The sequence below is a fragment of the Medicago sativa genome, chromosome 7 (genome assembly GCF_051527215.1).
Source record: "Medicago sativa cultivar Bolivia chromosome 7, Bolivia_mono, whole genome shotgun sequence".
NCBI lineage: Eukaryota > Viridiplantae > Streptophyta > Magnoliopsida > Fabales > Fabaceae > Medicago > Medicago sativa.
In genome coordinates this window covers 92,064,909-92,092,714 of record NC_140755.1, presented here as the reverse complement: position 1 = coordinate 92,092,714, position 27,806 = coordinate 92,064,909, and the positions used below count along the sequence as shown (strand labels likewise).

Sequence of the window (27,806 nt, the reverse complement as noted above, 5' to 3'; positions counted from 1 at the left end):
TCTCTCTCTCTCACACACACACACAAAATAAATTCTACACTCATGCAGTATAATTGTAAGGGAAAATGTTATTAACGAGATCAATAGGCAGACATGATAACAAAGCCCTTGTGAAAATATGCAGCATAGCATATTTTTAACAAACTAAAGATCCTAATTTCATATGTAACCGTATAAAAGCCGTATCGCATGTCACTTAGACCATCTAATCTCGAGCTATGATGCAATATTTAATTAGTAATAAAGAAAATATAATAATGGTCGTGGGATATTTTCTTCTTTAGATGGAACTCCTATACAAAAAGTAAAAATCAAATGTTCTTAACGCCTTTGGAAATTAAACATCTTGATTGATATGGCAAAGACCAAAGCAAATGCTATTGGAAATGCAACATTGACAAGAGCAACCACTCCTAGAAAATCATGCTTGAAACCAAAGTAATTTCTCAAAAAACCTTCCACTGTTTGTCTTCCATCACTGGTTTCAATGTTTTGTTTTACATCTCCATATTGTGAAGCCGCCAATCCATACAAACTCCACGCTATTGGATTTGCCCAACTGTACCACCTCCACCACACTGGAATTCTCTGTTAACCAAAGCCACCAAGAAAAAATCAGACTATTATTAATTAAAATGACACTAATTACTATTTTACAACCATCTCTGACTATCCTTTGAGGTTACAGAGTCAGACTCTTACTATTGAACTGAAACCTTAAAAACAAAAATATGAAATTAAAATGCACTAAGAATCTGAGGAAGTAAAAACTTACTGGTCGTGGGACTATGAATCCTGAGAAGAGATTCCATATTGAATAGAATGCAGAGGAAACTATAATGGAAATGTGATTGTTTGGGGTCAAGGCCACCGACATCATCCCATAGTAGGTGTAGTAGAGAAAGGTGAAAAACAAGAAGAATATGCACCACAAAACTTTAACCACAGACCACTCAAAACCAATCATAGCATACACTATAATGCCATAGACTACAGATTGTATAAAAACATATGGGAGCTCAATTACAACCTGCAAATGCAAGAGAATTAACTGTTTTGTGTTATGTTCTTAAGATATTAAAATCATCAAACATGGTACCAGAACATACATTTTATAAATTGGTTTGGATACTTGCCTGCCCAAAAGCATATGGAAAAGCTGAATACATTCCGGCTGCTCTTTCTCTATAAAAGACCGTTCTTTCAACAGCTACCACTGGCTGCACTGAATTACCATTCATGACGCCAATTAGGATAACAGCAGCATACATGGACCCCATGGCATTAAAAAGATCTTGCTCCTTTTCACTGCAATAATGAAATGAAATTTTACAAATTCAAGAGTTTGAAGCCGTAAAAAATTTCTAGTTTTCCAATTTGATCTTACATTTTGGAGCCAAGGTCCCAAAACATGCTTCCAAGCAAAACAGCCACGGCAGTTGAGTACAGAAATCTTATGGCATTATATTCAGGATTGCGCCAATAAGACCAATGTTGTTTCCATAAGCAAGCCATACATTGTGTAAAAAAGGATCTCGAATACTGCGTAGGAAAATAAAGATCTTTCGAACAAGGTGCTGGAGTACTCAATTCTTTGATAAGTGCTTTGTTTATCCTGAAACAATTATAGTAGATTATTTTCCAGAGTTATACAGGTATACCAGTGAATATACCTGTATAACTCTGAGTTTTTGTACAACTCTGCAAAATCAATCCCCAATTCCACTTCTTTAGATGAATTTGTGACTTCCATCATCCATGTTGCTGGATTATAACCGTCTTTGATCTTGCTAACACCTTGGATTCCCTTCAAGACAAGTGTGTACATTTTGAAATGTTAACAAGAAGATAATAATTTGAAGCATAAAATTGAAATCAATTCCATACTTTTCATTGTGTGTGTGCGTGTGTGTGTTCTACCAACCTCAAAGTGATTGATTAAATTGGAAGAATTATGTCCAAGTGGCCCAACATATATTTCTTGCCCTCCTTGCTTAAGTAGCAAAAGCTGCATTTCATTATAAGAAAAATATTAGAAACTTAATATATTGTAATGGAAGAGAACAAACAATTTTTTTTTAATTTCTTGAGTTTTCAACTTTTTATTTTTCACCTCATCAAAAGATTCAAATATATCAATGCTAGGCTGGTGGATCGTACAAACAACTGTTCTTCCGGTGTCTACTGTGTTTCTAACTGTTCTCATCACAACTGCTGCAGCCCTTGCATCTAGCCCAGAGGTTGGCTCATCCATGAATATTATTGAAGGATTAGCAACCAACTCAACTGCAACAGTCAGCCTTTTGCGCTGCTCCGTTGAGAGACCGCTAACACCAGGTAGTCCTACTAATGCGTTTTGCAGTGGTTTCAGTTCCACAAGTTCCATGACTTCCTCAATGAACATCTACAAGCATAAGTCATTTTCAAACTTAAACATAATAATTCCAATGAATGGTAAAATCTCAAGTTAAAATACTAACTTTTCTGGTTTCAGCATTGATGTTTGGGGACAACCGGAGCCATGCTGAATAGAGCAAAGATTCATAGACAGTAACATAAGGAGAATGGATATCAGTTTGCTCGCAGTATCCAGAAATTCTTGCAAAGGTTTCTTGCCTTTTTGGATAGCCAGAAATTGTGATGTCCCCACCAATATATCCACCAGTTTTTCTACCAGAAAGCACATCCATCAGAGTTGTTTTTCCAGCACCAGTGATACCCATCAGAGCAGTGAGAACACCTGGTCTAAAAGCTCCACTTACACCCTTCAAAAGAACTAACTTATCTTCAAGAACGCCTCGGTTTCTCATTTCCTACAAATCCAGTCCAAGTATTTGATAATATCTACTTCACAACAATGGTTTGAAAGTTCAATATGATAATTTTTGCCAATTTATTTTTGGATTTAATTAGTATACATCATTCGTTTAAAACATTTTATACTATCAATCAATTATAACTGTCAGATCATTAGAAACATTTAACTTTAATTATAACTTTTAGACAATAAAGTTCCTTAAAAAAAAAAAAATTGTTAGATAATAAAGTATTGAACTTAAGTTATTGGACCTTTATATTACTAAGTTAGCAGTCCATTAGGTTATATATTCTCTTGTAACCTTTTGTAATGTCAAGCTAATGTTATTCTATCAAACCCTCGCCTCCGTTGTTGTTCCCATTCTCTTTATTTATTTTGTAGCTGTATTGTTAACAATAACTATTCCTAAAGTCACACATGTAATTGAGTGTGATTTGCTTTTTACACTGACAGTGTATCGAAGTTTAACTTTTTATTCATTTGGTTTCTACATTACCTGTGGCATGTCTACGGAATATGTAACTTCATCAAAGGTTATAGAATGTGGTTCAAAAGGAAGAACCATTCCCTTTTTCCTACTATGATTTGTTTCTGCAGCAACTATTTCTTGTCTACTGGATAAAATACTAGCAGAGATGCTTCCACTTCTACTTTCTCCTGTTTTCACTGTGAAGTAGCTCCAATGTTATCCATAAGGTGTTATGTGAATTGAAAATAAAAAATTACTCACCTAAACTCTTAGGGTGCGTTTGATTTGATCTGCTAAAAAATGAAGGACTGGACAACAAGAAACAATATAAGACCGAAAATCATTCAATACCATAAAAAATGAAGGACTGTTCAGTACTTCATGTTTAGCAAATCAAACGCACCCTTAGATTTTATATTAAGCCTACTCATCCTTACAAAACTGGCTTGTAAGGTGCGGGACTAAATCCAATCCTTTAAACCCAATACAATGAAGATGTTGGAAACTCAAATGCCACAATTAGGCAACTAGAGACGGACCGCAATAAAGGCGGAATTTCCAACACACTCCCTCTGTCCCAATTTATAATGAAAAACACAAATTCACATTATGGAGAAAATAGAAAGCAGAACAAATTGAATGCAATTTGCATTTAATTTTAATTTGAAAAAGATGATTTTTTTTTAAACAACATAATAATAGCATAAAAGTTGGTATTTTTTGCTTATAATATTTTGGGACAAAGAAAATGAGATTTTTTTGTTTATAATTTGGGACGGAGGGAGTAGACCTTACTCCATTGTCGGTAGTTATGAGATGAAAGTACCTTTATTTGAGAGCTTTGAAAAACTACCCTTTATGAATTTCAATATATTAGTTATTTTCCGGCTACCACCAATTTGCTCATTGCTTTGAGATTCATCTGGTATAACAGTTTGATGCTTCCCAAGTGCTACATGATCAATTTTGTAGATTATCAGTGCATGAACTGTATTCTCATCTGTTTAATTATACATCTAAGTTGAAGATACTCACGATTCAAGAAAGTGAGAGCAAGGATATATCCAAAGTTGAAAAGTAATGTATAACCAATCAAAGCACCAACACATATCCAGTACCAATATGTCTCCGTAAAGAAACTACGAGATTTCAAAACTTCAACTCCTAGTGATTCGGTTGAGTTAGGAAGAACCTTTAATAAGAAAACATATCAAAATCAAAAGACTATTAATATTTTTTGATGAGTAAGAATCAAATTCGGTACTCCGGAGTTTACAACACTCACACTCACAACACACTAAACACTTGCACCAGACCTCGGTGGTACACCAGATTATTTATATGATAAGGAAGTCACAGAAATGAACATATGAAATAGTAAAAGAAAGCTTACATGTTTCCATTTATTCCCAAGGAACTCATTATTTACCATGGCATTTTGTCCATACATCATAGGTGATATCCAAAAGGCCCATATCCACCATTTTTTTATACTGTCTGTGAGCATAAAGCAAAGAAAAGAGAGGACAACTCTTAGTATAGAGCATACTGAGACAAACGATGTGATTGTTTATTTGTTTTGTATCCATAATGATACCTTTTGATAGGACAAAACCACTCATAACAAAAAGGATGGCAAGTGCAAATGATCCAAATGTTAGAGCCACTGTCATGTCCCTCCCAACTGCTGCAATGAATCTGAATAATGCAGCAGCCATCTGGTGTACTAGTACTAGAATAAGGTATTGCCTGAAAAATCTGCATGGAAGTATATAGACAAATGCATATCATTACTTGTTTAGTAGGATAAGAATAGACAGTGATAAGAGGGAAAAAAGAATATATCAAGGGCTTGATTGTATTGGCTTATTTGAGTTTATCTACTTACATAATACACACGAGATTGTTTGTCCATTATTTGACTTTTATTTAATCTTTTATTATAGAAATAGCTTATATACAAGCGCTTATGCTTTAAGTGCTTAATTAAACTGTTATCCATACTGGGCACAAATCACAAGTACACTTAGGACTTATAAACATATATCACTCTTACCTTCCAATATATGGATCAAAACCAATGACATAGTAAGTGAGAAATACCCAAACAGCCACTTCCACAAAAGTTAAGGGAATTTTTAGGATCCATGAAGGAAGAGAATATGCCCATGGAGGGAAAAAAAGGTACCCCCTTTGCTTGTAGAAAACAGGAAGCCTTGAAACTACCATGGAAAGTTCAGCCATTCCAATAAACATGATCACAGCAACGCCAAAGAACAATGCACCTACATATATACCTCCATGCGCCACTGAATCTTTGCGCATTTCAGTTCGGAGGAAGACGGACATGGCTATCATTGCCATAACAGCAAGCTAAAACGAGAGGGAAGTCATCAGTAATGGATTTGAATATTGTATTATATGCTATTTAATGTGACCCATACACCAAAAACGTCCCGCATTACTTGGGGATAGAGGGCATACATAATTCCCAAATTCGATATTCTCTTGATGAGCAAACTTGTTGTATACAGTGTAAATAAATAAAACAATACAACAGACTTGAGGTCGGAACATAATGTTAAAAATGAAAATGTCTCATTTCCAAACTTACTTGGCAAAGCTTGAAGATGTAGACAAATGAATTGCGCTTCATAAGTAAATATTCTCTTGAAGAGCAAGCTTTTAACAGTTCAAATTTCCCAACTCCATATTTCTTTGTTGTCAAGGCAGCTGGGTGGCTCTTAGACTTGTCAAATTCAGAACCAAGTTCATCACCAAGTCTTCTGCCAACATGAAATGATTGAAATGCCTCAGAAAACTCTTCAGCTGTGACAAATCTATAAGACTGATCTTTGTGTTCCCAGTATTGCTCTTGGTCTTTTACTGATGTCACCTATAAAATACAAGTTTTCATGGCACCAATAAATAAATAAAACTTTGTTTATGAAAAAATGAGAGAACACACAATCTCACTCACTTCTTGCAGAAAATCTGCCACTCCTTTCCTATTTGGACATTTAAAACCAATTGATTCGAAAAATTCAAGCACGTGTTCCCGAGGACCTTGGTATATAGTGTGACTATCAGAGAGTAGAATAATGTTGTCAAATAGATTGTAAGTTTCTGGCGGCGGCTGAAGGAGTGAGATCACCGCGGTTCCTTTGAGAATGTGGACATATTGCTTCATTGAATTCACAATTTGAAAAGTTGTCGAGCTATCCAAACCCGTAGATATTTCATCCATGAATAAAGCTTTAGTTGGTCCAACCAACATCTCCCCTACATTTATAGATTCCTAATAATCAGTTTATTGAGGTAATTAATCAAAACAGATATTAGATTTAAATCAGATTTGTTTTACCTGTTGTAAGGCGTTTCTTTTGTCCGCCAGAGATACCTCTTATCATTGCATTTCCCACAACAGTATCAGCACATATCTCTAGTCCCAAAATCTACAAATGTATAGCAAAGAAACAAGAGAGACTTCAAAACATAATATTACAATGTAGTTATGGTGACATTAGATATTAAAGTATTAATTACTTTACCCTTAGGACATAATCTGTTATCAAATTTTCCTTCTGGCCTTCATTTGCTACAGCCTGTGGTCATTATGAATAAAAAATGACAACCACTTTATTATCAGTAATGTATATCTGTATGGAAAATAAATAAATGATCCACCGAGTAGAAAAAACTTTTATATTACTTTCATGTACACATCAAGATCTGGATCAGGCTTGATATTTGCATGTTTTTCTCTTCTGGACAATTCTGCTAGCAAGTCTGCAGAATGTCAACAATATTACACGTGGTCAAAACTTTCTAATTTAGAGCTTGTTTGGATTGGCATGTTTGAACTTATCTACTGGAATAAGTACTCACGAAACTGTGTGGTACAGTTTATGGAAACAATTTATAACATGTTCATAAGTTGCATTCAGCTTATTACCATAAGCTCGACAGGATAGCTTTTGAAAACAGCATATATGAAAGCAGTTTGACCCTATCTTTTGCTACTGAAATAGCTTATACTTAAGCACTTACATAATAAGCTTAATTTTTACAATATTAAACGTTTATGTTATAAGCGATTAATTAAGCTGTTTATCGAAAGAACGCCTTAGTACTTCAGCTTGTGTATTCAATAATGAATATAAGCATAAAGAAATAGCTTGTACATAAATACTTATGTGATAAGAAAAAGGAAATCTTGTAGACAAACTAACCATAACGAGGTCCAACTCCTTGGACCCTTGCTGAGAAGGCCAAAGTTTCTCTAACAGTCAACTCTCCAATGTGAAGATCATTTTGATCCACATAAGCAGCAGTTCTTTGGGGGACAAATTCACTCATCTCATGACCATTATAAGTCACCCTACCAGAAAACTGATCATGAAGTCAAGTCACACTATATAAGCACTTTAGCTATAGATCTAATTAGATTGTAAACTATAGATAAAATAGAAATTAAAACATAGATAAGAGAGAGGTGTGTTCATCTTCGTTTTAATGTTCTAGCTAACCTTCAATTTTGGATCAAGTTTTCCGGCCAAAGCCAACAGGAGTGTGGTTTTTCCAGAACTTGGAGGACCTAAAAGCAATGTCATTCTGAAAAGAACCAACTTGAAACAACTTATATTGGTTCAAGAAGCCCTGGAAAGAGAAATCAATGAATAGAACAAAATTCGTATTGATACCTGGAAGGCTTTAATATTCCACTAACATCCTTGAGAATATTTAGATGTTGTTTTCTACTTGGAAGTAGATGAAGAGAGTTCAATAGGCCCTTTAAAATTAAAATGTAAAAGAAAGAAACCAAAATGTTTAGTTAGAATTCACTTTAATAAAAAAAATCACAGCAAGTTAGTACTATCTTTAAAAGTTAGTACTTTACCTCTACTATATTAACCATGAAATTAGTGAAGGTAGGCAAAGATCTGCTTCCTACACGAGCTTCTGCTTCGATATTCAGGTGCTCAAATCGAACTTCTATTGTAGGAAGATCAATTCCAACTCTGATATCATCCAATGAACAAAAAAAGGAGTAGAAGCAAAGAAATCAGTATATTTCAAAAGCATCTCATTTAAAATCACAAGGACAGATTTTTTTTTTTGAATTCTAACCTGTCGATTCGATCCTTGAGTTTGAGCAAAAACTTCTCATTGTCTTCTTCAGCAAGTCTAACAAGTCTTTCAAGTAAATCTTTTCTTACTTGCAACCCAAGGTTCTCTATATTGATCTCAATGGCTTCCCCTTGAAGTGAAGTGAGCAAACCTTTCCTCAAACGTTCAAAAGTAGGAAGTTTCTGAATTGAAGCCCATTTAAGAGCTTCTTCATCATCTTCTTGGTGGAAAGAATTTGAAAAAATCTCAGCTGCATCACTGTTCCTCCAAATTGATGAACTACCAATCCTGAAACTACCTCCACCCTCCATCATCACCACTAGTGAAAATCCAATCGGTCCTAGTAACTAACAATAAATTTGGAGAAAAGGGTATTCAATCAATATCATTAGCTATTTGCTAACTTTGCTTCAGTTTATTTCTGTTGGTGTTGTTTTCTGCAGTCAAAATGACCCTTTTCCTTTTTTCCATGTTGGAGTGACATAGCTAATGTTCATATGGTTTTTGTTCCGTACAATTTGTAACATTATAATTAATAGCATACTAGTAAAAACATTGGTCTAATTACCTAACTGACATCATTGATTATGTCTTGAGAAGCTTAAATACTAAGCAAAATATGCAATCAGTTAAGTTGACTTTCTTAGATGCTGCTTGTGTTAGTCCTGTAGTCATTTTTTAATTTGGTACAAAGACCAATAGACATAATCTTTTTATTTTAAGGAAAAAAAGGTCTACATGCACACGTAATAATAGTAAAAAATAAAAATTGCATTGGTTTCATTCATATGGTTTCGTTTATTCTATTTTTTAAAGGATAAAATTTAGGTGCTTTTCACATGATTCTTAACTTAATTTTTTTTTGTTGTGGTTATAACAAATTTTGAAGAAATTATAGATTCAAGAAAACCATTGAAAGTCAAATTAAGAACCATGCAAAGTTCTGTTATTTTTTAAATTTAGATCTAATGTAGAGTTTCAATATCTTTCTCTATTATTGAGATTTCAATATCTTGCCGCTGTGGCGGAAAATCATGCCGTATCTAAGGAACATGAAAAGAAAAAACAAATGTAATTCTAACAATACTTTAAGAAAACCATGATAGAAAATTCTATCTTAAAAATACAAAATCAATTATTCTCAAAGTAATAATTATATCATTTTTTAATACACAAATTACTTTTTTTTGTTTCATTAAAATATATGGCACACATTTTCCAAACAAAAAAAAATCAAGATTTTGTTTAGTCTTGCTCAGATGTACATGGTGGCAATTAAAAATTCAATTGTTGGGATTAAATATGTGAAAATCAAATTATTTTCAAATCTAGGATTTAGTATTACAGGAAGAGCATAAAATTTTGAAGGATCAGGTTGCTTCTGTTCTGTCGAATCTTCTAAGAAAGAAGCTCATTCATGCAGTAGCTATTACAAATGAAATGACTAATTATATATTGTTTTTATATATTTTATTTATTTATCTATTTATTTTTGGATCAACACTCTTGAGTTTATACATGCAGAATAAATTTTCCTAAGAAATGTTTATTTAAATTAGTAAAAAAACTTAAATTATTCAATTAAAGTTTCCTAACAAAATATATGAAAACTATGCAAAGTAACGAAAGAATAAGTTTATCATGGTCCGGCCTTAGGCAATCCCACGCGTCACCAATCAGCTGAACCGATCAAGTGGCAGATGCCCGCACCGGGCAGATTCAAATGCAACATCAACGTCTCCTTTTCTTCTTTGTGGAATCGTACTGGCATCATGATTTGTTTACGGGATGATGAGGGCACCTACGTGCTCGCCCAAACCGTGAGCCTCTCCACAAAATACCCGGTTGATGTTGGCGAAACTCTTAGGATTACTACATGCTATACAACGGTTGGAAGACATGCAGTTCGATAATGTTGATTTTGTGGTGGACTTAAAGGTAACAGGTAGCTGATGCTTTTAATTCTCCTTGTTATGATGTTACAGAGTTCGGTCACGTCATTACAACATGCCAGAATCTTTTTTCATCCTCTTTCACAAACTCTAGAATGAAGTTTAGTCGGCGACAAGCAAATGTGGCGGCTCATATTCTTGCTGGGGAAGTCACTTTATCAGCTAATACCCAATTGTATCAACTCTGTTATTATTAATGAAATGCTATAAACATTTTTCTCTAAAAAATAATAATTAAAGATATTCATTAGACAAGCACAATTTTTCAGCTAAAATCCAAAAGCCTATGTATTCAATTAGGATTCTATATGATTTTGGAAAATTCCTAAAAAAGAAAACTTTTTTATTATAAAAAGTATTGTGATATTCAATTAAGATTCTTTGTATCTTTAAAAAAATCTTGTCATATTCAATCGAGACTCGAAAAGTCTTATGATGTTCAATGAAGACTAATTATCACTGGAAAAAGAAAGTCTCGTGGTATTTAAAAACATTCTAATTTTGAAGGGTTGTTTAATAAATTAGAATATGATGGATTTTGTGGAATGATTTTTTAATGAATTTTTAGCATGAAAGATATTTCATGAAAACATAAGATTTTTTTAGATTGCTATTTCTTTTAAGATTTTACTCTCTCTCCTCTCACTTCTTCTCTCTCTCCTACCTCTCTATAGAGTCTATTTTTAGATTGCTATTTCTTTTAAGATTTTACTCTTTCTCCTCTCTCTTCTTCTTCTCTCTCTCTCTCTCTCCTACCTCTCTATAGAGTCTATACCCTCTCTCCCCCGCCGAAAAAAAAAAAAACAAAAGAGCTTGCATTGAGAATATCGTGAAAGAGAGTGTGTTGTAATAATTTCTCTTATTCCTTAAGTCTTTTGAAATCTTTTGAATCTATGAAGTGATTTCAAATCCTTCATTAATTAAAATCCTGCAAAGTCTTTTAAAACCCAAGACTTTTTTAAACACTCTTATATCAGCTCAGGAGCAATGGACAAACATGCTAACAAAGTCCTTGTTTACAAAAAATATGCTCATGATCTTTTTAACAAACTAAATATCCTAATTTCATAAGGACAAATAACAAATTTAATCGTATAACAGCCGTATCAAATGTCACTTAGACTATCCAATCTCGAGATATTAACTGGTAAATAAAGAAAATACAATAATGGTTGTGGGATATTTTCTTTATATGGAATTCCTATACAATATATAAAAAATGAATGTTCTTAACGCCTTTGGAAATTAAACATCTTGATTGCTATGGCAAACACCAAAGCAAATGCTATTGGAAATGCAACATTGACAAGTGCAACCACTCCTAGAAAATCATGCTTGAAACCAAAGTAATTTCTCAGAAAACCTTCCACTGTTTGTCTTCCATCACTTGTTTCAATGTTTTGTTTTACATCTCCATATTGTGAAGCCACCAATCCATACAAATTCCAAGCCACTGGATTGGCCCAACTGTACCACCTCCACCACACCGGAATACTCTGAAAAATTTGTACTATTAGCTATACGCTACTATCACTATGCTTAAAAAAGCATGAAATTTATAATTAAACATTGGGAAAGGAAAGCTATAATTAATTACAGTGACACTAGTTACTACTTTTACAACCATCTCCATCTGTTCCTTGAAGTTACAAGGTCATACTCTTACTACTGAACTGACACCTTAGTGACAAAAAACATGAAAAATAAAATGCCCAAAAAATTTAAGGTAGTTCAAACTTACAGGTCTTGGGACTATGAATCCTGAGAAGAGATTCCATACTGAATAGAATGCAGACGAAACTATAATGGAAATATGATTGTTTGGGGTCATGGCCACTGACATCATGCCATAGTAGGTGCAGCAGATGAAGGCGAAAAACAAGAAAAATATGCACCACAAAACTTTAACCAAAGTCCACTCAAAATCAATCATAGCATACACTATAATGCCATAGACCACAGATTGTATAAAAACATATGGGAGCTCAGTTACAACCTGCAATGCAGGATAATTTTAAAAGAACACAGATAAATTACTTACACATGATGAAGTAAATAAAAGAAAGTAGTGTTAACTCTTCCTAATAACCTTTGAAATTACTAAATGATTAAATTATTAACTATTTTTTGGTATGTTTTTTTTTTAAGATATTGCAGTTGAGTTGTTTTATAAATGGTTGGGTTGAGATACTTGCCTGAGCAAAAGCATATGGAAAAGCTGAGTACATTCCGGCTGCTCTTTCTCTATAAAAGACCGTTCTTTCGACACCAACCACCGGCTGCACTGAATTACCATTCTTGACGCCAATTAGGATAACAGCAGCATACATGGACCCCATGGCATTAAAAAGATCTTGCTCTTTTTCACTGCAATGATGAAATGAAATTTTATAAACTAAAGCTTTGAAGCCATAAAAAATTTCTAGTTTTCCAATTTGATCATTACATGTTGGAGCCAAGGTTCCAAAACATGCTTCCAAGCAAAACAGCGACGGCGGTTGAGTACAGAAATCTTATAGCATTATACTCAGGATTGCGCCAATAAGACCAATGTAGTTTCCATACACAAGCCATACATTGTGTAAAAAAGGATCTCGAGTACTGTGAAGGAAAATAGAGATCTTTTGAACAAGGTGCTGGAGCACTCAGTTCTTTGATAAGTGCTTTGTTTCTCCTGAAACAGTTATAGCAGATTATTTTCTGGTTATATAGCTTGATTTCATTTCATACAAGTAAAAATACCTGTATAACTTTGAGTTTTTGTACACCTCTGCAAAATCAATCCCCAATTCCCTTTCTTTAGATGAAGTTGTGATTTCCAACATCCACGTTGCTGGATTATAACCATCTTTAATCTTCTTAACACCTTGGATTCCCTTCAAGACAAGTGTGTATATTTTGAAATGCTAACAAGATAATAATTTAAAGCATAAAAATGAAATCAAAATTCCATACTTTATATATATATATATATATATATATATATATATATATATATATATATATATTTTACCAACCTCAAAGTAATTGATTAAATTGGAAGAATTATGTCCAAGTGGCCCACCATATATCTCCTGCCCTCCTTGCTTAAGTAGCAAAAGCTGCATTTCATTATAAGAAAAATATTAGAAACTTAGTAAATTTTAATGAAAGAGAATAAACAAAAAATTCTTGAGTTTTCAACTTTTTGTTTTTCACCTCATCAAAGGATTCAAATATATCAATGCTAGGCTGGTGGATGGTACAAACAACTGTTCTTCCGGTGTCAACTGTGTTCCTAACTGTTCTCATCACAATAGCTGCAGCTCTTGCATCTAGCCCAGAAGTTGGCTCATCCATGAATATTATAGAAGGATTAGCTACCAACTCAACTGCAATAGTCAATCTTTTGCGCTGCTCCGTTGAGAGACCGCTAACACCAGGTAGTCCTACTAATGCGTTCCACAGTGGTTTCAATTCCACAAGTTCCATGACTTCCTCAATGAACATCTACAAGCATAAGTCATTTTCAAACTTAATAATTCCAATGAATGGTACAATCTCAAGTGATTAAAATACTAACCTTTCTGGTTTCAGCATTGATGTCTGGGGACAACCGGAGCCATGCTGAATAGAGCAAAGATTCATAGACAGTAACATAAGGAGAATGGATATCAGTTTGCTCACAGTATCCTGAAATTCTTGCAAAGGTTTCTTGCTTCTTTGGATAGCCAGATATTGTGATGTTCCCACCAATATATCCACCAGTTTTTCTATCAGAAAGCACATCCATCAGAGTTGTTTTGCCTGCACCGGTGACGCCCATCAGGGCAGTGAGAACACCTGGTCTGAAAGCTCCACTTACACCCTTCAAAAGAACTAACTTATCCTCAAGAACGCCTCGGTTTCTCATTTCCTGCAAGCCCAGTCCACGTATTGGATAATATATACTTCACAATAAAGCTTTTATACTATCAATCAATTATAATGTCAGATCATTATAAACATTTGACTTTAATTATTACTAATTTTAAAGTCACACTTGTGATTGACTGTGATTTGCTTTTTACACTGACAATTTATCAAAATTTAACTCTTTATTTATTAGGTTTCTACATTACCTGTGGCATGTCTACAGAATATGTAACTTCATCAAAGGTGATTGAATGTGGTTCAAATGGAAGAACCATTCCTCTTTTCCTATTATGATTTGTCTGTGCAGCAACTTTTTCTTGTCTACTGGATGAAGTTTTAGGAGATATGCTTCCACTTCTACTTTCTCCATTTCTCACTGTGAAGCAGCTCCAATGTTATCCATAAGGTGTTATGTGAATTGAAAATCAACAATTACTGATATAGACAATACTACATTTTCAGTAGTTATGAGATGAAAGTACCTTTATTTGAGAGCTGCAAAAAACTGTCCTTTATGAATTTAAATACATTAGTTCTTTTTCGGCTACCACCAATTTGCTCATTGCTTTGAGATTTATCTGCTACAACAGTTTGATGCCTCCCAAGTGCTGCATGATCAATTTTGTAGATTATCAGTACATTGAACATTATTCTTATCTGTTTAATTATACATCTAAGTTGAAGATACTCACGATTCAAGAAAGTGAGAGCAAGGATATATCCAAAGTTGAAAAGTAATGTATATCCAATCAAAGCACCAACACATATCCAGTACCAATATGCCTCGGTAAAGAAACTGCGAGATTTCAAAACTTCAACTCCTAGTGATTCAGTTGAGTTAGGAAGAACCTTTCATAAGAAAACATATCAAAATCATCAGATTATTTTTATTTTTTGATGATTAGAATCGAATTCGGTACTTTGGAGCTTACAACACTCACGCATTAGTCCTTTCATAAGAAAACATATCAAAATCATCAGATTATTTATATGATAAGTCATAGAAAATGATCACATAAAATAGTAAAAAGAACTTACACGCTTCCATTTATTCCCAAGGAACTCATTATTTACCATGGCATTTTGTGCATACATCATAGGTGATATCCAAAATCCCCATATCCACCATTTTTTTATACCGTCTGTGACCATATAGCAAAGAAAAGAGAGTAAACCTCTAAGGATAGAACATAGTAAAACAAACACTATGCTTGTTTATTTATTTAGTATCCATAATAGTACCTTTTGATAGGACAAAACCACACATTGAAAAAAGGATGACAAGTGTAAATGATCCAAGTGTTAGAGCCACTGTCATGTCCCTCCCAACTGCTGCAATGAATCTGAATAAAGCAGTAGCCATCTGGTGTACTAGGACAAGAATGAGGTATTGTTTGAAAAATCTGCATTTGGAATTATATAGACAAATGCATATCATTATTTGTTTAGTAGGAAAAGAATAGACAATGATATAAGGGATAAAACAAATATCAAGGGTTTGTTTAAATTGGCTTATTTGAGTTTATCTATTTAAATAAACACATACAAGACTGTTTTGAAGAGTTAATAGAAACAATTTATGACATGTACATAAGCTGTTTCCAGTTTATTTTGATAAGCTCTCAAGGATAACTTATATGAAAACAATTTGACTTTTATTTTATCTTTTATTATAGAAATAGCTTATACATAAGCGCTTATGCTACCAAACTACGGACAATTCACAAGTACACTTAGGACTTGAAAATATATCACTCTCACCTTCCAATATATGGATCAAAACCAATTACATAGTAAGTGAGGAATACCCAAACAGCCACTTCCACACAAGTCAAGGGGATTTTTAGGAACCATGCAGGAAGAGCATATGCCCATGGAGGGAAAAAGAGGTATCCCCTTTGCTTGTAGAAAACAGGAAGCCTTGAAACTACCATGGAAAGTTCAGCCAATCCATTGAACATGATCACATTAACACCAAAGAACAATGCACCTACATATAAACCTCCGTGAGCGACTGATTCTCTTTGCATCTCAGTCCGAAGGAAGATGGTCATGGCTATCATTGCCATTACAGCTACCTAAAAGTAGAGGGAAGTCATCAATAATTGATTTGAATATAAAATGTGTTCCATACATAAAAAAAATGTCCCGAATTACTTGGGGATAGCGGGTCAGCATAGCGAGGCTCCTTTTATAACTAAAGGAAAAAATGTGAGAGCTTACACAATTCCCAAAGTGGATAATACCTCAAAAACAATACAACAGACTTGAGGTCGGAACATAAGTAAATATTAAAATGACAACGAAAAATTTCCAAGCTTACTTGGCCAAGCTTGAAGATGTAGACAAATGAGTTGCGCTTCATAAGTAAATATTCTCTTGATGAGCAAGCTTTATACATTTCCCACTTTCCTACTCCATATTTCTTGGTTGTCAAGGCAGCTGGGTGGCTCTTAGACTTGTCAAATTCAGTACCAAGTTCATCACCAAGTCTTCTGCCAACATGAAATGATTGAAATGCCTCAGAAAACTCTTCAGCTGTGACAAATCTATAAGGCTGATCTTTGTGTTCCCGGTACTGCTCTTGATCTTTCTTTGATGTCACCTATGATAACATAATAGTTTTCATAGCAAAAATTAAATTGCCATTGAATAGTATAAATTATAAACCTTAATTTTTTATGAAAACAATAATGAGAGATGACACAATAACACCCACTTCTTGCAAAAAATCTGCAACTCCTTTCCTGTTAGGACATTTAAAACCGATTGATTCGAAAAATTCAAGCACGTGTTCACGGGGACCTTGGTATATAATGTGACTATCAGAGAGTAGAATAATGTCGTCGAAAAGATTATAAGTCTCTGGTGGCGGCTGAAGGAGGGAGATAACGGCGGTTCCTTTGAGAATGTGTACATCTTGCTTCATTGAATTGACAATTTGAAAAGTTGTTGAGCTATCCAAGCCAGTAGATATTTCATCCATGAAGAGAGCTTTAGTCGGTCCAACCAACATCTCCCCTACATTTATAGATTTCTAATAATCAATTTATTGAGGTGATTAATCACAATGCTCGCTAAGATTGAAATCAGATTAGCTTTACCTGTTGTAAGGCGTTTCTTTTGTCCACCAGAGATACCTCTTAACATTGCATTTCCCACAACAGTATCAGCACAAATCTCTAGTCCCAAAACCTACAAATGTATAGCAAAGAAACAAGAGAGACTTCAAAACGTAATACTAAAATGTAGTTATGGTGACATTAGATGTGAAAGTATAAAGTACTTTACCCTTAGGACATAATCTGTTATCAAATTTTCCTTCTGGCCTTCATTTGCTACAGCCTGTGGTCATTATGAATAAAAAATGACAACCACTTTATTATCAGTAATGTATATCTGTATGGAAAATAAATAAATGATCCACCGAGTAGAAAAAACTTTTATATTACTTTCATGTACACATCAAGATCTGGATCAGGCTTGATATTTGCATGTTTTTCTCTTCTGGACAATTCTGCTAGCAACTCTGCACAATGTCAACAATATTATACGGGGTCAAAACTTTCTAATCTAGGGCTTGTTTGGATTGGCTTTTTTGAACTTATCTATTGGAATAAGTACTCGTGAGACTGTTTGGTACAGTTTATGGAAACAACCTATGACCTGTCCGTGAGTTGCTTTCAGCTTATTAACGTAGGCTCTTCAGGAGAGCTTATGAAAATAGCTTATATGAAAACTGTTTGATTCTTTTTTATCTTTTGTTATTGCAATAGCATATACATGAGCACTTATATGAGAATTTTTTTTAATTTTTTTTCTTTTTACAATAATAAGTTTATGTTATAAGCGATTAATTAAGCTGTTTATCCAAACAAGGCCTTAATACTTCAGCTTGTGTATTCAATAAAAAAATATAAGCAAAAAGAAATCTTGTAGACAAACTAACCATAACGAGGTCCAACTCCTTGGACTCGTGCTGAGAAGGCCAAGGTTTCTCTAACTGTCAATTCTCCAATGTGAAGATCATTTTGATCCACATAAGCAGCAGTTCTTTGGGGGACAAATTCACTCATCTCATGACCATTATAAGTCACCCTTCCAGAAAACTGATCATGAAGTCAAGTCACACTATATAAGCACTTTAGCTATAGATCTAATTAGATTGTAAACCATAGATAAAATAGAAATTAAAACATAGATAAGAGAGAGGTGTGTTCATCTTCGTTTTAATGTTCTAGCTAACCTTCAATTTTGGATCAAGTTTTCCGGCCAAAGCCAACAGGAGTGTCGTCTTTCCAGAACTTGGAGGGCCCAAAAGCAATGTCATTCTGAAGAAAATAAAAAGCAAATTCAAACAAGTTATATTGGTTCAAAAGGTCCCAAGAGAAATCAATGAATAGTATTTGTATTGATACCTGGAAGGCTTTATTATTCCACTGACCTCCCTGAGAATATTTAGATGTTGTTTTCTACTTGGAAGTACATGAAGAGAGTTCAGTAGACCCTTCAAAATTAAAATGTAAGAGAAAGAAACCAAAATGTTTAGTTAGAATCCCCTTCAATAAAAAATCACAGAGCATGTTAGTACTTTACCTCTACTATATTAACCACAAAGTTAGTGAAGGTGGGCAAAGATCTGCTTCCTACACGAGCTTCTGCTTCGATATTCAAACGCTCAAATCGAACCTCTATCGTAGGAAGATCAATTCCAACTCTGATATCATCCAATGAACAAGAAAAGAATGGTAAGCAAAGAAATCAGTGTATTTCAAAAGCATCTCTTTTAAAATCACAAGAGGAACAAAAGAAAATTGAATTTGAACCTGTCCATTCGATCCTTAAGTTTGAGCAGAAACTTCTCATTGTCCTCTTCAGGAAGTCTAACAAGTCTTTCAAGCAAATCTTTTCTTTCTTGCAACCCAAGCTTCTCAATATCGATCTCAATGGCTTCCCCTTGAAGTGAAGTGAGCAAACCTTTCCTCAAACGTTCAAAAGTAGGAAGTTTCTGAATTGCAGCCCATTTAAGAGCTTCTTCGTCATCTTCATGGTGGAAAGAATTTGAAAAGATCTCAACAGCATCACTGTTCCTCCAAATTGATGAACTACTAATCCTGAAACTACCTCCACCCTCCATCAATAACAAGAAAAAGTTTTATCCTTTACGATACCCCAGTTAAAATCTCATTAGTCCTAGTAACTAACAACAAAATTGGAGAAAAGGGTATTCAAAATCATTTGCTATTTGCTAACTACTAATCCTTAAAATACCTCCACCCTCCATCATGTTTATGCTCCATACAGTTTGAGGAAAGGTGGCTACGAACATGCCAGATCTACATTGTAGTACATATTATTATTAATTATTTTTACTTTGTATAAGGAAAAACAACCTCAAATAAACAATGAATCATCATAGTACTGCAACACTATAATAGTAAACTAGTAGTATCAGTCTTAGGATAAATAATGGCCTAATTGTCTAACTGAGATCACTGATTTTGTCTTGAGAAGTTTAAAATACTAAACAAAATACAATAGACCAATTAAGTTGGCTTTCCTAGTGCTGCTTGTGTTAGTCCAATGGTCTTTTTTTTTTTATTTGGTACAAAGACCAAGACAATAGTCTTTTTATTTTAAGAAAAAATGGTATAAATGCACGTGTAATAATAATTAAAAAAAACCTGCATACTCCAACTCATGGTTGGTTTCCTTCATTTATGATTTCATTCAACAAATCACTGTCTATGTATATTTTTTAAGCACAAAACTTAGGTGCTTTTTCTATGGTTTTTCCATTAGTGAATGATTATTGATTTTGTTTATTTGGTTTATGTAGATAATGCTGGTGTTATTGTGAATCCTAAGGGTGAAATGAAAGGTAATACATATATCTATATCTATTTTTAGATTAGATTATTTATTATTGATTTTGTATGTATGATATGAATCTATTTAGGTAATTTTTGTATTTGTGTCTTGAATGATCGGTGTTGAGTTTAATAGTTAATTTGTTTAGTTTATTTATTTTTTAATTATTCATTTATTTATTATTTACACTGTATGCATGATATGAATGATTTGAAATGGAGTTCAATAGATAATTAAAATGATTTCAATTAGTACTATGTAGCATGATACTTCTATTGGAAAACACGTCTAGTGTGTGTTCAGACGTGACACATATTGGTGTATCGGTGTAGGACACAACATTGGAACTTACTTTCAATTAGTTCATTTTTCCAATTTTTACTGGTGTCGGAGTGTCCGTTCCTATGTGGATGCTTTGTAGTTGGTAAAATGATTTACTATTTGGATGATAATGTGATTATGTTTGTATTGCTGTTTTTTATGTTTGGTATCGTGCTTTTGGTTTGTGTTTTTAATATACCGTTGTTGATTGTAATTGTAGGGTCTTCTATTACTGGTCCAATTGGGAAGGAGTGTGCTGATTTGTGGCCTAGGATTGCAAGTGCTGCTAACGCTATTGTTGACGTTCGTCTCTGGTTTTGTTTTGGGTTTGAATCTTTTTCAAAATGATTGATGATAGTTTACAAGTTAATCTCTCCGTATTGAGAAGTATTTTGAATATTAATTTTTGGTTATTGAAGTTGCTTATGTTGTGCTTGTGTTTCAATTTATTGTGCTCTATGCGTTTCTGTGTATGTGTGTGTGGAAAGGTAGATTTATCGATATTGTGAATGAATTGATACTCATCACCGAAAGATAGATTTACTATGGGTTTTGCAATAGTGAAAATCTGTAACAAACATTCTCGGAGAGTCTTATTGGTGATCAACAATGATGATACCTTTTTCTGCAGTTCCCATTTACAACCTCAAACCATGTATTTTGTATGCAACACAAGTTTTTCTAAAGCTACCTGGTAGCTCGGTTGGCCAATTTTTATTTTGTGGCTTTGAAAATCTGAAACAAACATGCGGGTAGCCTTATGATTTTGTTTTTCTTGTTGCCTTTTCAATGACAATGCTGAATTACAGACTTGAATGCGATTTTATTTCATGTAGCTGTTGAACTGCTTTTTGAATTTTTATTGTTAATTCGTTATTTTCTTAGATAGTAGAGTTTATGGAGGAGTTCATCAAATTTATTTCGGACTTATTTACAAGTGAACCCTCTTACTAGGATTATTTGATATTGTTAGGTATATATAATATATAATACGAAACAATTGAATTTCCTTTTCCTTGAATTATAAAAAAATAAATAAACAATTGAATTGCTCAAAATTTGATAGGTTACGAGGGTGAAATTCCTTCCCATTTATTCTTTATCCAGCCTTCCCATTAGCTATAGAGAGCAACTGATTGCGATTTGGTTATTCATGTTGTTCGGAACCTCTTAAATTTGACGTGCTCTAAAACCAATTGAAAAATGTATGAAAAATTAGGTAAGTTGGCCAGTATATTATTTGTCATCTCTAGTCATTACTCAACTATTTGTCATGTATATTTTTTGGGTTATGGACAAAAACAAAATATAAACTTGTCCTTAGTATGCTTTTTCTCTGTATAAATAAATGATATGGCGCAAGCTATTGTTGAAACACCCCTATTTGATTCGGTTCAGGAAGATAAGGTGTTGTGGAGTGGGATGTATTTGGTGAAATCCAGTTACCGCACTATTTTGAAGGAACCTCCTCATTCGGCTAGTTACAAGCGAGTGAAGATTGGATTAGGCTTTGGAAGGTTAATGATCCGCACAAAGGGCATAATTTATTATGGAGAATTTGTGAAGGTTGTGTACTGACTCAGTTAAGTTGCTGCAAAGACATGTCAATTGTCCGCGGTGTGAATCCGAAGAAGAGAATGATTGGCATGCTTTTTTAGGGTGTGATATGTTATGGGAGAGCTGGTACTTTGCTGGTTTATCTGCTATTTTCCTGTCTAGAACCGGAAGGGTAAACAATATAGCAGAATTCTTATTTGATTATTCATCATCTTGAGTCATTAGACGGCTGTTTGTCATTTATATTATTTGTTGGAATATGGGCAAAAACAAAATGTGAACTGGTCCTAGGTATGATGTTTTTTAATTGTTGTTGCGGATGACCGGAACTAAAGAATTATCCCGCAAGATAACATGCAACTCCCCAACATACAAGTTTTTCTCGGCCATATCAATACACGAGAAATAGATAGAGAGTAACCCGCACACTTAATAAAATTTTGAAGAAGAATACTTATGAAAGTAAGTTTACTGGTTTTATGGTTATGTTACAGAGCAAAGCTTATTTATACGCTTCAATAAGCTTGTATGTATCCTGTGACCGTTCCACAAAATTGGACACGTTAAAACAGTAAATGAGAAGTTTAAGGAAAGGTGTTGAAAGAGTGGCGCACGTTTAACTAAACAGGATAGGAGGATTCATTCAAAAATAAAACAATTAAAATGTTTTAAGTTTTTTGAGAGGAAAATGTATTTATGTTGTGTGCAACGTTCCAAAACTGAATTTGTGAATATCTCAGTAGCAAGCTGGAAAATAGGAGTTATTTAAATCATGCAACGTGATGACTTATACTGAGTTAGAATACTCAGTCAAAGCAATTCCAAATATTCAAACCAAAACAATTAAATTAAATTTTGAAATACACAACAGTTTCTTTGTCTCTAAATGGTGAAATATTTAGCTAGTGTATAAATACATATATAGATAGAGATAGGATTATAACTTCTTTTGTTTGGCGAAAATATGCATTTTATTTTTTTTACCTTTTGATATATGTAAGCTTGACATGATCTCCCTCAAATTAGAATATGAATTTCTTTGAGAATATACGTTTTGAACATATAAAGGTTGAGCGAGTGGACATCTTTTTTATATCATAATAATCTCCAATTCAATGTATTTATACTGGAACTTACCAATGATACATTCAAGAAAAATAACGAGCATGGCAAGACCTTAATTTGCTTTGAGGTAGTTCAGTTCAATCCTGCCCTCACTCGCGAATCAAAGAAAAATCATAATTATTTCTCAAGTAGGGGATGGATCGGCAACACAAACAAGTTGAGATAATTTGAGTGAATCATGATTTGATTGATATAAACTTTTATTTGGTTGGTACTTGCCTATTGAATTGTAAAATGGCATCTATACTGGTAAGTTGGCTTTTGGTTGACCAGTTACTGAACATGTTCCTAGTTTTTCTTTTTGAGTAATTCACTTTCTTTGAATTGTTTTTACTTGTGCAGGAATTGATTTTATTTTTCTATAATAGCTTAAACTTTGATGACGATGATTAGTCTGTCGAGCTTTTTCGGTGCAAATATGGAAGTAAATTCTGAAGGAATGTGAACCTTGAAAGAGCCCGCCGATACATGTCAACCAATCCAAACTGTCAAATGTGTAGTAACTGTCCAGAATCCACCTCTCATCATGTATTTAGAGAATGTCAAATTGGTAAAGAGGTGGGGAAGAATTGTAGCTGCTTGCTACTGATCCAATTTTTTTTAAATAGTAATTTCATGAAGTTAAACGACTTGAGTTCAATATAACAGGTAGAAAAGAGAAAGACATAAATTGGTCTAAAACACTTGCGGTAACTTTGGAGTGCACTTGGATTATTAGAAATAATGTTTTTTTTCTTTCAAAACTGTGTGACCAACATTTATGACACTGTTCAAAATATTCAATTTAAGAGCAAGGAATTGTCCCGTCTTGCTTGGGATGGTGTAACTATAGCCACACCAAGCCTCACACAGGTCTGCCCCTATAGGCGGAACATACATCTTACTAAGGGTGTGTTTGGTTGTGAGAATAAAGTGAGAAGAGGGAGATAGGTGAGAGAGAGTATGGGAAGAGAGAAATAGATGAGAAATAGAGTAGATTTGATGGGTTGTTTGGTGTAAGAGAATGAAAAGAGAAATAAAAGAGAAAGAGATGTTACTATTTTTTGAAAAGACAAAAATACCCTTCAATAAAATCAACATATAATTTATGATTAATTATTTTTTTTTTGTACAGATTAAATTAATTTATTAGCCAATTTAATTTAATCTATCAACTAATTATTATTTCCACTAAAAAATACTATTAATTTTATATTAGCTCAACATAGATATCTATAAAAAAAACATTTCGTTTTTCACTATCAATTAAACAATTTACTTCGTTTTTATTTTTTTAAAAACATTTTTGTTTTTAATTTGGGCACAAGCCGAGAAAAATATATCTTAACTCAAAAAACCACAATATGACAAATTTGTGCCCATGTCTCCCAAGGAACTACCTAAGGATAAGGGTATATATGGAAAGTGCAGAAAAATACTATGTTTCTCTCTTCTTTCTTCGCTCATGTGAGAAGAAAGCAAAAAGTGGTAGGGACCACATATATCCTTCCTCTCTTCAGCATCTCTCTGCACTGCCAAACACGAGAAATTGCTCATTTCTTTGCAATCTCTCTCTCTCTCTCTCTCTCTCTCTCTCTCTCTCTCTCATACTTCTCTCGTCCCTAACTCTCTCCTTCCAAACACAGTGTAAGAGAGTTCATTTTTTCATTTGAATTACGTGATTGTTTGGTAGTGCTTCACATTTGACATGAAATTGTTGGTAACAAAACTGAACCGAACATGATATAAATCAAAACTAAGAAGCACTTTGACTCTATTATAAATATTAATTTAACAAATATAAATCTGAAGATCTGATTGACAAGATTAATAAACAACTTATAACTTATATCGTTACATGAATAAAAGAACTTGTTTGATAACTATTATTTAATGAAAAATGTTAACACGTGCCCTTAGGAGGGCACAAGTTAAGGTTCCAAAGATGGAAATTATGTATCGTAAATTGTATCAATTTATTTCTCACAAGATTGAAATTTAATGTTTCTCAATAAATGTTTGCTCTTTGTAAAAACCTTAACATGTGTCCTAAGGTCACAAGTTAGCACGACCCTTGTTTAATCACACACTTATATCTTAATTTTTAGACATTATTTTTAGTGTTTGAATTTACAACTTATTGCTTTTTCTTTCATTTTCACCCTTATTTTTTTTAAACTAAAATCCATGTTTATCTTTTATAATTTATTATAAAATAGGTATATTTTAAAAGTACTACTCCATTCCTTTTGAGTGACTGAGAGACAGGTGTATTGGATGTTTGTTTGAGGGGAATGTAACATCGGAAGTTTTGGTCTGTGTATTTGTTATTTTTGACGTAAAATGTGACCTTTTACACTCAGTGTTTCATTTCCTAAACGATTTAGAGAGTAGTGGCATTACTTGGTGTGTAATTCTACTTACAATAATCAATTTTTTTTATAAATTATTAAAAATTAAATACAAAATAATATTTAAACAATTAATAATAAATAAAATATAAATTATACTTATCAACTAATTGAACTATTAATTTTAACAAATACATCAATTACTTTATTCATTATCAACCATAAATTAGTTTTTAGTAGTGAAAAAAAAGCTAAAAATTATTCACTATCAATTAAATTTAATTTTTCTATGAATGAAATTTTTTTTGGTTACAACTATGAATTAAATTTAATGAAAAAACTTGTATTAATTTTGTAAAAAAATAAAAATAAAATAAAATATAATTAAGGAGTTTGGCAAAGAAATATGGATCTAACGTGCAGTAATGGGCCGGGTATAAGAATTGAAAGCCCATAACATTCAGAGTGATGAATATATAAACGAAAGAGGATTGAGTTAGGGTTTGTTCTGTTGATTGTTTAGTGTGATCGAGCTGCAGCAGCAATGTCGAAGAGAGGTTCGTTCTCATTTTCATCTTCAGATTCTTAGGTCAATTAATCACTTTTACCTACAAAAGCGCGTTTTAATAATCGATTTTCATTTTGTTTCTCAGGTCGCGGAGGATCCGCGGGTAACAAGTTCAGGATGTCACTGGGTCTACCAGTGGCGGCGACGGTGAATTGCGCCGATAACACCGGAGCTAAGAATCTCTACATCATTTCCGTCAAAGGTATCAAAGGAAGGTTGAACCGTTTGCCTTCTGCTTGCGTTGGTGACATGGTGATGGCCACCGTGAAGAAGGGTAAGCCTGATCTCCGTAAGAAGGTGCTTCCTGCCGTCATCGTTCGCCAGCGTAAACCATGGCGCCGAAAGGACGGTGTTTTCATGTACTTCGAAGGTATATTCACATTCTTCATTTTTTTTTTGTTTCAAAATTGAGATTAATCTTAATTTGATGTATATGTTAGTGTGAATGATTCTTACTTAATATTTCTGGTTTGTATTGTGCAGACAATGCTGGTGTTATTGTTAATCCCAAAGGAGAAATGAAAGGTAAAAATTCTTTATATCTCTTATTAGTTTTGATTCTATATTATTAAATCCACGATGATAATATCGACGTAGGTGGGTAATATATGTAATGATTGGTGTTTAATAAGTGGAATTAGAGCTTAGTAGCTTAGTATATTGAAATTAGAGTTAATAGTTTAGAATTAATAACACTGCTGTGTCTTCAATAATTGGAATTAGAGTTTAGTAACTTAGTGTTAAAATTGAAATTAGAGTTTAATACTTAATAGTTTAGTATTAATAATCAGTATTAAAATTGGTTGGAGGATCGGGTGAGTGTGTGACTATGTTTTTATCGCCGTTTTTGGTTTTGATGTTGTGCTTTTAGGTTCTTCTCTTGATATTTCGTGTTGATTGTAATTGTAGGGTCTGCTATCACTGGTCCAATCGGGAAGGAGTGTGCTGATCTATGGCCTAGGATTGCAAGTGCTGCTAATGCTATCGTTTAAGTTTTATTTCTAGTATTGATAAGGATTTTGTTTTTGCTATTTGATGTTGTCCAGTTTTAGGTTGAATGTATTTTGAAATGTTTGAGGATAGCTTAAAAGTTTTGAATTTTGTTGTACTGCGAAGTCTTTGGAATATATTAATTCCTAGTTCTAAAGAGTTGTTTGTGTTTATTCTTGTGCAATCTGTGGTTATTTTCCTGTGCCATTTGCATATCAATGCACCATCAGTTATTTGATCTTGAGATCAGAAACAAATGTACTTGCAGAGTCTTAATTGTGATCAACAATGATTGGTTTTGCTAATCGATTCATCAAGGGAATTTGGGTTGCGATGTTTTAATGTTTGTGTTTTTGTCCTAATCAAGACAGGTTTTTCATAAGCTTAACTGGTTTCTCGTCTGACAATTTGATTTTGCTATTATTCTCATTGGTATTATTTCGTTGGTCTTGTTTGCTATTCAATGACAATGTTTGTTTTGCTGATTGAATGAAAATTTATTTTTGCTTGTATAGTGAATGCAGCAATTCATCCATGTATTTGGCTCGTCTTAAACAATACTTGCCTCTTCTGTGCCATTTTTTGTTCCATTTTGTCTAAACAATATTTGGTTCAACGTCAATTCATTGCATTTAGACTGGTTGATTGGGATTTGGCTAGTCACCTACATTTTTTATCACTAACTCTGCATTCGTCAATATCGTACGTTATAATCTCATTGCATTTGGAATTGTTGATTGAAAAACCAACGAGAATTGAGTTAACTAGCCGCCATATGTCT

The 27,806-nt window shown here is 33.5% G+C and overlaps 3 protein-coding genes across 4 annotated transcripts; 1 reads left to right on the top strand and 2 right to left on the bottom strand.

The window, feature by feature from the left end:
* Window positions 1-211: 211 nt before the first annotated feature.
* On the bottom strand, window positions 212-8,916 carry LOC146910275 (pleiotropic drug resistance protein 1-like). Its single transcript, XM_085724830.1, has 24 exons — window positions 8,418-8,916; window positions 8,188-8,308; window positions 7,991-8,079; window positions 7,817-7,901; window positions 7,520-7,679; window positions 7,000-7,076; window positions 6,839-6,892; window positions 6,652-6,742; window positions 6,268-6,569; window positions 5,902-6,183; window positions 5,344-5,660; window positions 4,885-5,045; window positions 4,681-4,784; window positions 4,323-4,479; window positions 4,114-4,239; window positions 3,315-3,484; window positions 2,481-2,813; window positions 2,114-2,404; window positions 1,925-2,008; window positions 1,674-1,807; window positions 1,388-1,615; window positions 1,137-1,308; window positions 776-1,030; window positions 212-588 (listed from the first exon to the last, which is right to left on the bottom strand). Exons 1-24 carry the CDS (start codon window positions 8,729-8,731, stop codon window positions 322-324), a joined length of 4,374 nt encoding a protein of 1,457 aa, XP_085580956.1. The 5' UTR covers window positions 8,732-8,916; the 3' UTR covers window positions 212-321.
* A 2,516-nt stretch (window positions 8,917-11,432) lies between these two features.
* LOC146910274 (pleiotropic drug resistance protein 1-like) lies at window positions 11,433-19,667 on the bottom strand. 2 transcript variants are annotated; one of them, XM_085724836.1, is made up of 24 exons: window positions 19,090-19,667; window positions 18,860-18,980; window positions 18,682-18,770; window positions 18,510-18,594; window positions 18,213-18,372; window positions 17,716-17,792; window positions 17,555-17,608; window positions 17,368-17,458; window positions 16,983-17,284; window positions 16,587-16,868; window positions 16,025-16,341; window positions 15,506-15,666; window positions 15,302-15,405; window positions 14,956-15,112; window positions 14,746-14,871; window positions 14,470-14,639; window positions 13,932-14,264; window positions 13,568-13,858; window positions 13,387-13,470; window positions 13,112-13,245; window positions 12,816-13,043; window positions 12,565-12,736; window positions 12,111-12,365; window positions 11,433-11,865 (listed from the first exon to the last, which is right to left on the bottom strand). In XM_085724836.1, exons 1-24 carry the CDS (start codon window positions 19,398-19,400, stop codon window positions 11,599-11,601), a joined length of 4,371 nt encoding a protein of 1,456 aa, XP_085580962.1. In that variant the 5' UTR covers window positions 19,401-19,667; the 3' UTR covers window positions 11,433-11,598. The 2 variants fall into 2 exon arrangements, with proteins under 2 accessions (XP_085580962.1, XP_085580961.1); XM_085724835.1 differs by having other exon boundaries at window positions 14,746-15,112.
* Window positions 19,668-25,972: 6,305 nt separating this feature from the next.
* Window positions 25,973-27,198, top strand: LOC146910273 (large ribosomal subunit protein uL14x/uL14z/uL14y). Its single transcript, XM_085730967.1, has 4 exons — window positions 25,973-26,024; window positions 26,121-26,405; window positions 26,519-26,560; window positions 26,945-27,198. Exons 1-4 carry the CDS (start codon window positions 26,012-26,014, stop codon window positions 27,025-27,027), a joined length of 423 nt encoding a protein of 140 aa, XP_085587093.1. The 5' UTR covers window positions 25,973-26,011; the 3' UTR covers window positions 27,028-27,198.
* Window positions 27,199-27,806: the final 608 nt, after the last annotated feature.